Source organism: Molothrus aeneus, chromosome 5 (genome assembly GCF_037042795.1).
Source record: "Molothrus aeneus isolate 106 chromosome 5, BPBGC_Maene_1.0, whole genome shotgun sequence".
Taxonomy (NCBI): domain Eukaryota; kingdom Metazoa; phylum Chordata; class Aves; order Passeriformes; family Icteridae; genus Molothrus; species Molothrus aeneus.
The window spans coordinates 25,012,341-25,024,131 of record NC_089650.1 but is presented as its reverse complement, the minus strand read 5'-3'; the positions used below and the strand labels follow the sequence as shown (position 1 = coordinate 25,024,131).

The 11,791-nt window shown below is 36.8% G+C and overlaps 1 protein-coding gene across 2 annotated transcripts in view; it reads right to left on the bottom strand.

Moving 5' to 3' along the window:
• Nucleotides 1–11,791, bottom strand: part of CDK17 (cyclin dependent kinase 17) — a 90,867-nt gene that overhangs the window by 3,691 nt on the left and 75,385 nt on the right. For both annotated transcript variants that reach the window (XM_066549578.1, XM_066549579.1), the window contains 11 exons: nucleotides 10,321–10,377; nucleotides 8,296–8,410; nucleotides 7,660–7,754; nucleotides 6,953–7,015; nucleotides 4,131–4,254; nucleotides 3,027–3,147; nucleotides 2,528–2,625; nucleotides 2,153–2,258; nucleotides 1,324–1,366; nucleotides 365–455; nucleotides 59–136 (listed from right to left, as the gene is read on the bottom strand). In XM_066549578.1, the coding sequence (XP_066405675.1) occupies nucleotides 59–136; nucleotides 365–455; nucleotides 1,324–1,366; nucleotides 2,153–2,258; nucleotides 2,528–2,625; nucleotides 3,027–3,147; nucleotides 4,131–4,254; nucleotides 6,953–7,015; nucleotides 7,660–7,754; nucleotides 8,296–8,410; nucleotides 10,321–10,377 (991 nt within the window). The remainder of the gene's footprint in view (nucleotides 1–58; nucleotides 137–364; nucleotides 456–1,323; nucleotides 1,367–2,152; nucleotides 2,259–2,527; nucleotides 2,626–3,026; nucleotides 3,148–4,130; nucleotides 4,255–6,952; nucleotides 7,016–7,659; nucleotides 7,755–8,295; nucleotides 8,411–10,320; nucleotides 10,378–11,791) is intronic.

The window sequence follows — 11,791 nt, the reverse complement described above, 5'->3', positions numbered from 1 at the left end:
AATGCCTCTGGCACAGCATTCTTTTAGTAAGCATGAGAAAATATAAAGCTTTCCATACCGGTCTCTGGGTAAGTGGAATTTCGAAAGCCAGGGTCTTTTTGCAATTGAATCTCTTTTAGACTGAATATTGAAACACCTGAAATGTAACAAAGAAGTTAATTCATGTACAAATGTAAAACTATGTTTTATTGACCAAAATTATATTCTTAATTATATAGTTTAGATTAAAAATTTTCCAATTCACAATTATTTAAACTACTAGGTATCAGACGCTTTAATACTTTAGAGGGTTTTTCCTTTCACAATGTACTTAGCTTCAATGCACTATCTTAACAATATTCTGCTACTTTACTACTCCTCTTACTTTCAGGCAGAGTGTGTATTCTTGTTCCAAGACTTCTGAAGTACGCATGTTTCATGGCCTCTTCTGCTGAAATTCTCTTCTTTGATTCATACTATTAACATAAAAGCATACAAGTGTGTTGGTTTCCATTAAAAATCTTGTTGCATCAAGTGATTTCATCAAAGGGAGAAAGAGTTCTAGGTGCTCAACATTTCCCATAATTCACCAGGACAATTTTTTTCATTACTTTCTTTTCACACATGACTACCCAATGGTTTAGCAGAATCAGTACTGTCAACACGTAACAAGATAGCTAAAATAGTAAAAATAATTTCTGCAAATGGATACAGGTTAAAACTCCACCTAATCTTTATTTATAGATGGTACAATGATTAGGTTCCTCCTCCTTGGCATCTGTGCAATTCTAGGCAAGGATGCAGATGTTTCAAAAGCCGCACACAAATAACTTACAGTGCTGCATCTACTTAAAGATGCAGGAGCTGGCCTTCCATCTTGCTTTCAGCTCATTTTTAATACAGATTCAAAGATTAGACCTACATACCACTCAACTTTTGAATACAGCTGCAACATCAAGGAGTACTATTACGCCTTACTAACTCCTTCTCTAGTACTAAGCTCAGTTAATCATTAAAGAAATCTAGCATTTGTATTTAAAAGTTCTGGTTTAATACTGCATTTCACAAGAGATTTAGTTTTTTCAGGGCTAATACAGAATAATTCTATTTTTACGAAAGGTAGTAAGAGAAGAAATCAGTTCTGGGAGAAAAAAAAAGCAAGCATCAGTTTTTTAATTCTCACACTACAGACTTCTTCTCACATCTGTCATCCACTACAGACTCAGCTACACATTCCACTTTGAGACAGAGCTAAATACTTTGATTTCTAATACGTTTTGTACGTAATATTTTAGAACTCGAAACTTGCACTTTTATAAAGTAAAGCCACAAAACACATCTTACTTGAAGGAACTTCGCTATCAATTCAATTCCTTCCGTGTCTAGCCTAAAAATAAAGATATTTTTAAAAGTTAAAACAGTTAATGAATTGTATTTACAAAAGTAAAACTGCAGAGGAACTGACTTAATTAAATGAAACCTGAAAATTATCAAACCTGAAAATTATTTCTAAACAAACATGGAAAAGCTTTCACCTAAACAACATTTATTGATGTTAACATAATAATATCTCAGAACAAGACTATTTGGAAAACACTGGGGACACAAAAATCCTTAGTTTGGATTGTCATTTACTAGACTGACCTCAATAATTTATTTAAATATTTTTAATATTTCTTTTAAGATTAATACTACTCATTTACTAGAGGGATACAATATTAGATCTTCTTCAAGGTAGACGATGAATGTCTTTGTTATTAAGTTTATTTATAATGACTGCACCGACCCTTCATCTTCCTCATTATGGTTTTAAAATGATTACAAGAAACTGCTCAGGAAAACCATTTTAACAAATGGCCTGGGTCCAGTATATAACCAGAAGAGAATCTGTGATCTTTAGGAAATGCTGTGTGAATTCTCTGGCTATGGAGACATTATTTATCAGAGTTTATCGTTCCACAGGTCATTACGGAGCTGTGGTACCTAGAATGATATCAGAGGAAGTTTTCACATAGTACCAGGTTCTGCTTTGCATTATCATCTGCCCACTCTACCACAAATGATGAACAGTTTTACACCATTCAGTGGCAGATTGCACGCAGAAATGCATTCCCACTTAGGAATATGCAAAACCACAGGGATGCATATTTTCTATTAATAAAACACAAAATACCTTGGTGCATGGTTGATGAGAGGTTGTGGTTTATACTTAGGAAAGTTGTAGTTTCTAAATTCATCACTGGAAGAAATGCCTGGCCATGTTTCCTGACATGGAGTTCCTGCATTTAGAAGCAGTAACAAATCCAACTTAAAAAATGTAAACAAACAACTTTGACACAAAAAAAGCATTTAATCCTGTAATTTAAAGGAGAAAGGGAAAAAATTATTCAACATGCCTATGTTGTGCAAACTCAGCTGTATAGTCAGCTAAATAATTTTTCATCACCTCGATGAAAAGGTGATGAAATACATACTACTGTTCTGAGATAAAGATCCACAGTTCTCATACAAATGTGGTGCATTAACATTACTAAAAGTATCCATTTACCAAGAAGTCTGAAGATTAAGTGCAGTTCATCTTCAACAGTTGAACCAGGAAAAAGAGGCCTTCCTGATGCCATTTCAAAAAATATGCATCCGACGCCCCTTTATAAAGACAGAGAAAGATAAAGCAGAAATAATCTTTTAATTTCAGCTTGTAAAGGCTTCTGGGATTTCTCGTCAATTAAAACAAATTATTGGTTGTTAGCCACACACTACTATTAAAATATTTAGAAAGATTTGTAGTAACAGAAGAGCTGTCAAAGACTAAATAAAACCTCTGTCTATATTATATCCTCTTCCTTCAGATGTTGAGTTAATCAATTTTATTAAAGTTCATGGTAAAATACCACATTACCCTGTCATTACGAGAAGATGACTTGCTTTTTTCCTTAAATACAAAAATTCAAAGGCTGTGTATTTGAATATTACTATTTAACATCCAAGCTGAGATTTTTTCAACTTGACTCAGAACAAAAATTTGAATTAGACAAAGCTATACAAACCACATGTCAATTTGAGTTGAATACTCTGAAGATCCAAGGAGAACATCAGGTGGTCTGTACCATAATGTGACAACTTCATTGGAATAAGTCTTTGTAGGAACAGACTTCGCTCTTGCCAATCCTTGATAAAAAGGGAAATGAAGAGTCATGTACAGCTTGCTTAAATCCTTTTTGTATGAAATTGACAAACTATTTTTAGGACCTTATTATACTTGCTAAATACCATCATTATTATACTTACCATCTCCTAATGTTATTTAAGGCCCTAATAAAGAGATTTCTATTGCCTTTTAGTACTTATGGCAATCTCATGGTCAGCATTTTTAAGCACAGAAGAAAGGTAAACACATCAAAACCTGGACTGATCCCGTAAATTTCATTAAACAGCATTAGATTGATATGACACCTCCCTGTTGTGAAAACCTTCTGCACTGTTTCTGGAAAATTACATTGCAAAAGGCAGAAGGCAACAAGCAATTAACTGAATGGTGGAAACAGACCAAACCAGTGTTGGACCAGTAAGGGTTTTCCATCCTAACACTGTCAATTTGTCAGCAATATCTTCAATAAAATTCAGATCTACCACATTAGATGCAATCTTCTGAGCAGCTTTCATTCACACAGAAGGGGTAAAATCAGAGGCACAGAGCACAACTTTCAAAGGATCTTCCAGACACAGAAGGCAACAGGGAAATGTGGGCGTCCCACTCTACTGTAAACCCAAGGCACTTGGTGTATCAGTGATAGTGCAACATCTGACAATTTAGCACGTGAACAAAGCCTTCCTCTCTCCTGTCATGGTTACCCTGCTTTAGAGTGACTGTGGAGTGGTAGGAGCAGCAACATGAGCTCCACCTTAAGGATTTGACTAAGTATCAATTTCACAGGAAGCCTTAAGACTACTTTCAAACTGCAAGTGGAGTGACAGTGTTACCTACAGAGGTATTACCCTGATTACTTATGGCCTCTAAAAGGCTGACTTTCATTTTCCATTTGAGAGCACCCAAATTCACTACAGATCCAATGTACTCATTTCCCCTTTTAAGGAAAAAATATTTTCCTTTGCTGAGAGAATAGTTATTACAGAGTAATTTCAGGCCGTACCAAAGTCTGCAAGCTTCAGTTCTCCTTTCTCATTAATTAGTAGATTTTGCGGCTTCAAATCTCGATGCAACACCTTTCTCCTATGACAGTAGGCCAAACCACGAAGAATCTGATATAAAAATAGCTACAAAAGAGAACATTTATATAAATTAGACAAAAAAATTGTAATCTACACATTGCATGACTAGTTGGGCACTGGAGAGTTATGTACTGTAAGCAGGACAAATGACTTCTCTAAAAAGTGAGTTACTTTCCTTAAGAGCAAATTCTGGACATCATCATTATTGTTCAAAGATTTAAAATCATTTTACGCTAATGCACTGCCTTAACACCATACTTTACAACAAATACTTTCAGAGCAATTTGTTCTGTTTAACTGAAGAGAAACACAGGGCTGTTTATTTTTAAAGAGCATTTACTACTGCTCTTCCCCTCACTAATGTCTTTAAAGATAACTGTCTCTGACTATATACTCAAGTTGCCTTTAGCCACAGAGCCCCTTCTGGAAATGCAGCTCAGCAGCATTTCCATCCAATTCTGCTGAACTACATAAAGAATGTCTTGGCACGCTACTGGAAAAATACATGTAGATTCACAAGCTTAGGGAAGATGGAGAAATGGGTAAATGAGGATTATGAAGCAGCCCAACTGCCTCTGGTATTTACATTCATCCTCTCACCTTGACACACACAGGTTTATTTTAATCCTCTGGAACATCAAGCCAAGCAAACAACTTCAGTCATGCATATCAATGGTGCACATATATAGATATAAAAGTAGTATGGGGCAAAGAAAGGTTTAGCAGTGGGCAGCCAAGCCAAGTTTAATGTATGACTGCTTTAAGGACTAATACTTTGCAGTTTCTCTATGTATAAAGGTCTTATCTCAAACATGGGACTTTTGGGTAGCTATTGCTGGCATTTACCACACAGCAGCACTCAGTCAGCATAGGTAATCAAATGTACAACAAGAAAATATGAAGCATTACAGAAAGCAATGTGACAAATTGATCATGTAACAGGACCTCTGAGGAAAAACACTAAAATGTTTTTATATGACCATATTCTAATACATCCGTTTATTTTTGCACCAAGTGACACTACCAAATTCTTTTTCATAAACTGGACAAATACACAGCAGGTGTAGTTACATCCATCTGTTCTCAGTGTGCTGACATGGGATTCATCTGTGCTAGAAAAACAGGAATTGGGATTAATTTCTTTCTCTTTACTTTCCTTTCTGAAGAGCAGAATGAGAAGCAACAAGTCTTGTTCCATCTACTCAGGCCCATACTGTTGCAGGGGTAGTCAGTGCCAAGCTTTATTAGCATGACTTCAATAGAAGTGAATGGCCCTCTCTAATGTACACTGGGACTGCAAGGATTAGTCAAGAATGCAAAGCAGATTACTCTACAGAAATTGTGAAGCTTCACCACAGTTGGCAGGGATCCTTTTGGAAATGCACACGATGCCATGTATTAGCTCAAAACTTTGGTTAAAACACTAATACCTGCAGAGATCACATACACCTTCATTTTGTCAAAACACAAAAACCTAAAATTAGCCAAGGAATGTGAGGAAGTGATGTCAGGGAGGTCTTTTAAATGTTAATGATGACTCAAACCCCCACAGTTATTATAAGGTAAGCACCTACAGCTACCACAGCTGTTCTGGTTTCCCAGTGCCAAAGGTACTGACCATATAAATTTGCTCTCTGAGCATACCTTAAACCATAGGCAAACAAGGAAAAACAATTCCTCTGCTTAGCTCAGGTTACCACAAGCAGATTCTGGCTTGTTCACTAACTGCACTTATAATAAGAGTCAAGTTCCCACTTACAGCTTTCCCTTATTTTTTTAAGCTTGAAGCACTGCTAATGAACTTGCAGATAATTAAAAACACAAGCAAAATTATGATTTTTGGTTGCCTCTCTGAAGTAGAAACAAGTGAAAGAATTTCCCTTTGCAGTCTCTCAGAGGAAGCAACAGAGCAGGTTATGGGCAGATGTCTTTCCCTGGAGACACTTACAGTAATGTGGCAACAGAATGCAAGGGAAAGCTCACCAAACAGAAATCAATATCTAGCCCATGTGCCAAATAATTTTACTCATTTCACGACAGTTCCGTACTCTGTTTGGAAGCTTGTTTCTAAAGCCCTAAGTATTAAAGAACACTAAGAGTTCTGCCAGTTTTCCAAATAAAAGCCTGGTTTTTACAAGAGAAATAGCACCTGACCCTGACTTAGTTTCAGCAGGTCAGATTGGAGACTAAGTCACTTGACCTGGCCACAAACATAACTAGAAGAAAAAGCAAATTAGGCCGTAAGGAAAATTTTATTTCCATTTTCTTACTAATGGAAAGATGAAAATTACTCATTCTTAAATACATATTTTTGATTTCTTACTTATGTGGCGGGCAGTGGCACCCAAAAACACATTCATGATTGAGGCCACGTTTTCCTCAGTGTCCATATATAAATCCAAGGATATATCAAACTACAGACTTAGTAAATGAGTATAAAATAATGGAAGGACAAGAAGTCAAGAGAGCTATGAGTGTATTATTTTTTAGGAATTTTTAAATTTTAGATATGTAACTTCAAAGAGAATGAAAACACATGAACTTATATAATCCCCTCTTTTCAATGTTTTAAACACTTAAAGACATCATCTGATGTCAAATGTAGCTAAGTCAGGCCAAAAAGGAAGTTAAGTTTCTTTATTTTATTTTTAAAGAGACTAAACCATCTAGCTCCTGATTATAAAGTTCTCTGAAATTCTTAGGACAAAGCTGGAAGGTGGCCACTGTTACTAAAAACACTCACCTTTACATTGTGCATACTCATGATGTTACCACAGTCATCCATGTACTGCTTCAGGTCCTTGTCCTGGCAAAACAACATCACCATGGTTCAGTAAAATTGTGTGCAACAAATCACATGAATATTACTTATTGTTGGAACTGAAATGATTCATCAAAAAAAGAGATTTCTGCAGAAGATACTAAATAAAACCCCCTAAAGCCTGGACACAAATACCCATGGTTTTCCAGAGGATAGAAATACCCTTTTCCCAGCAAGCTGTACTGTCTCAGGCAACATTACTTGCCATTGCCTTCTCCTCCACCTATGCGAGGCACAGTATTTTATAGAATTGGTATATTCTCCAATTACACTGAAAGGCAGCTATGTCGCAACAGAAAAATATCATAGGAACAGAAAAATATCACTGGAACCATAGTGTGATTACCATGTTATACAGGTAATGATTTTAGACAAGCAGACAGTTTGATCAGGCAGACCACCAGTAACTGCTATTAATAAAACTCTGAAATGATCACAACAGTGTTTACTAATTTACAGCCATTTAAGAACTGAATACACTGTTCTCATTTTTAGCTGAATGACTGTAAATGCAGGAGAAAACTCCAATATTCCTAGTATTTTAAAAAAGAGTACAGAATTTTGTTGTGTTTCTGTTTCTTAGAAACAATAAATCAAATGTAAAGCTCACTAATTGTTTAAGCACTTACCAGGTACTCAAAAACAAGAGTCAAAGACTTGTCTGTGTGCACAATATCATGCAATGTAACAATATTTGCATGTTTCAGATCTTTTAATAATGACACTGCAAGAGAGAACAGGAAGAACAAAATAAGTGCAAAACATGTGAGGAATAAATGCAATTTCTAGTTAAGATCATCCATATAAGCTATCTGGGTTTTTTTAATTAAAAAGCTATTTTTAAGAACATAATATGCATATAGATTGAGTTAATAAAAAAGGTATTTAATCAAAACAACAAACACATACTTGAGTAACAAGCTTGTATTTCTTAAACTATAGTTTTCAGACAGAAGTAATTCTGTAAAATCTACTCTGAGTTCCTGAAAGTTACTCACTAACAGCAGTCTAATTCAGTATCTAATCATCCACTTATAATACTGCATTTGAGATCACAATCACAATTAAATTTGAAATCACAGTAAAGCAAATAAATTTGAAACAAAACTCTGAAAATGTCTGGACTATAATTTTCCTCATCAATACTAACAGCAATTTTACTAATGTCCCATGTAGGCTATGTATTTCCAAGTACTGATGGTGCTTTGGTCAAAAAGAAATCCAGAAGTATCTGAAATTCTAAGAACTAAAAAAAAAGTTACCACCTTCTCTTATGGCTGTGCATGGTGCTCCCTCCTCGTGTTCCAGGCGGATTTCTTTCAGAGCTACCAGATTCTCTGTCAGTTTACTTCTCCCCTTATAAACTGTGGCATAGGTTCCCTATAAAATGGATAAAGAAGGGAATTTTTACAAGTTGTTCCTTTATCAAAACATTAGTTAAATAAGAAAATACTAACTTCTGTCTGAGGATCTAATAGATTTCATTTTGGATATGAATAGTTTTTACATTATATTCTTTTGACACATGTAAAAGTACAGGAGTATTCTTTTAAGCACAGGACTGAACTCATAGAAGCCACAAGGGGTGTATATGCCTAACAGCTCTGAAAATTGCATGGAAACCTAAATACCACAGAGCTACCAAAGAAGTCAGATCAGGTAGCATTAAGTTCACTAAGTTCACTGCTGGGATCATTTACACTCTTCAAAGTCTCTATCTGACTACAGATATCTAGCTCAGGTATCTCCACACTATGCTGCATTTATGTTTCCAAAGGCTGCAGACATACTCTTCCACAAACTCAAAGAAAATATGTAACTTTGGATAGCTTCTTGTCTTCATTATGTATTTTTAGACAGCAAGAGGTACAAAACTCTAGAGGCATATTAAATTAAGACAAAAAATTCTGACAAAACAGTAGGCAAAACTAATCCCTGCAAATGCCCGAGAAAGCAACAAAAGTACAGAAACTGCCCTAGATCACTACAGTACTGTAAGACTCTGCAGAGGATCTGGACAGGTTGGATCCATGGCTGACAGCAATTTCATGAGGTTTAATAAGACCAAGCACCAGGTTCTGCACCTGGGTCACAACAACCCCAGGCAGTGCTGTGGGCTTGGGGAAGTGACTGGGAAGATGCTCCTAAGAAAAGGATCTGGGGGTGCTGGCTGACAGCAGCTGAACATGAGCCAGTTGTGTCTGCCCTGGTGGCCAAAAAGGTCAATGGCACTTTGGCCTGTGTCAACGACAGTGTGGCCAGCAGGGCCAGGGAAGTGATTGTGCTCAGTACTTGTGAGGTGACACCTGGAATGAATCCTGTGCCTAGTTCTGGGCCCCTCACTGCAAGAAGGACATTGAGGTGCTGGAGCACAAGTCCTGTGAGGAGAAGCTGAGGGCATTTAGCCTGAACAAAAGATGTTCAGGGGGATCTTACTGCTCTCTACAAATGCCTGAAAGGAGATTACAGCCAAGTGGGTGTCAGCCTCTTCTCCCAGGTAACAAGTGATAGGAAAACAGGAACAGGCTTCAAGCTGCATCAGGCAGGCTCAGATTTGATAACAGGAAACTAAAATGTTTTAAATGGAGGACTGACTGCAATATTCACAGCAGAGATGCTGACCAGCCCTGCTTCTTTCTGCAATGTTTACTGCATCCCATTTCAGTGCTCCTTGTCCATTTTCGATTCTGTTGGTCAACCTCAATCAAACTGGACAGGAATGACATTTTGTCCCTCCTGAACTGAACTATTTCTCTGGAAGTCAGAGGATGACTGGAGAGGCAAAGCTGCCCCCTCCAAGTGTGTTATGTACTTCCCTTGGCAGCACTTGGCTGGCTGCCCAGCTCAGGCGTGCAGGCTTCTTTACCAGAACACACACACACAGCTATTGCCTGCACCTTCCAAGCACTGGTCTCTAATCCATCATGAACATTCCAACACCTAAGTCATGGCAAGAGGACACCAGACTTAGTGTTATCATCAAAAACATAGTGTTACCATCGACAGAATAATTTTGTCTATCTGAAAAAAAAGCCAGAAGGTCACAGCATCTTTTCTAATGTAGTCTTGCTCTTCCCCAGCTCTGACAGTTTTCCTGCCTTTTTTTTTAAATTATTATTTATGCATAAACATTTGTGTGGTTGTGACATTGTTACACATGTTGAATATGTGTGGTTTACTGAAAAAAGTAAATTCAACAGGTATTTTCAGGGATTTGGAAAATTTCAGTTAAACTTACGCAAAATTTTACATAGGACATTGTCATCATTCCAAAAGAAAGCTATACATACCTCTCCAAGCTTTTCTAACTTGATATAGGTTTCCATTTTTCCAAATCCAATTTCTGACTGCAATGAAAAGAAATGGCAAATTGATCACTAAAACCAAACACTTCATTCGTACTTCATTTAATGAACAAGCTAAACTTCATTTCAGAAAATTACCTGACAATACTTGACTAACACTGCACAACTCCAGTATTTTAAAAACAAATTAGCACATTTTGATATAAATGCAACCCAGCATCCCAGCCCAGTGCTCAGCCTGTTGGCCAGTCTACGGTGTAACCTGGAGGGATTGTGAGCTGAGTTACATTTAGACCAAAACCTCACTTTAACCTACCTCCTACTTAGGTTTTCTCCACTCTTCTGATCTGATTACTACCACTGAGGTTGTTATAGCTTAAAGCATGGAAGTAATCTCAAACTAGTCCATCCTTTCTCTAGCTCAGCATAACCATATGCTGCTGCTTTTTTCAAAGTAATCTTATTTGTCTGCTATGTTCAAGATCTTAGCTCCAAGCATCCTCTTCCATTCTGAATTCTCAATGCCTTTTGGACTGAAATTTCAGCAAGAAAATCCCTAAGCATCATTCCTCAGCAAGCTTCAGCTTTGTCTCAGCAGTTCACAATTTATACATCTTAGCTCCAAATCTTTGTGTATTTTACTTGGATCTATTTATTCATCTTCTCTTTTTCTGTCTCCAACTTAGCTCTTCAATGCAAGCCAGAAGGGTGTGCCTGCCTATGTAACACATTTACCTCTGAACACTGTAAGATCATTACTCTTTTCCTGTTCAAATCCACGGCTACTCTCATATAACACAGTTCTCTCTCACCATTGTTTTCTCCTAAGACCACTGTGAATTACACCAAAGCTTCCTATTGTTCCTTCAGTGCTGAAACTATTGCTCCTGAATGCTAAAAGTAAACATGAAAGCATGAATTCTTGAAGCAATTTACAGAACACATATAGCCTGTACCCTGTCAAACCCCCAGATTTATAGGCTTCACAGGGTCATGCTTTACTGACAACTGAACACACTGCAACAAAAGAGCCAGGTTTTCTCCCCAGCACCACCCCTCCTTTCATTTCCAAACGTAGCTCTTCACTGGCTAATTCTTTCCAAGGAACAATCCTTTGACCCTAGGCTGTCAGCACCTAGATCCACATTTCACAAGCTGATTTGCTCCTAAAGATGTGATGGATTTTAAAATTTTCTACTATTTTATGGTAACATAAATACTGTTGAGTGTATTAAGATTTGACAGCAATATATTATGAAGGGAAGAAAAGTTTGATTAATACTTAGTTTTCAGAACACTTGTATGAAAATACATCTGAACTAACTGTAAGATCATGTCTGCAAACATATTTCATATATCTGGGGGAAAATGGGTGTATAATTACATTAATATAACATTAAGAGCAATTCTGCTTTATTAAACTAGTGTTAGAACTGAAATGTTTTAGAACTCTATA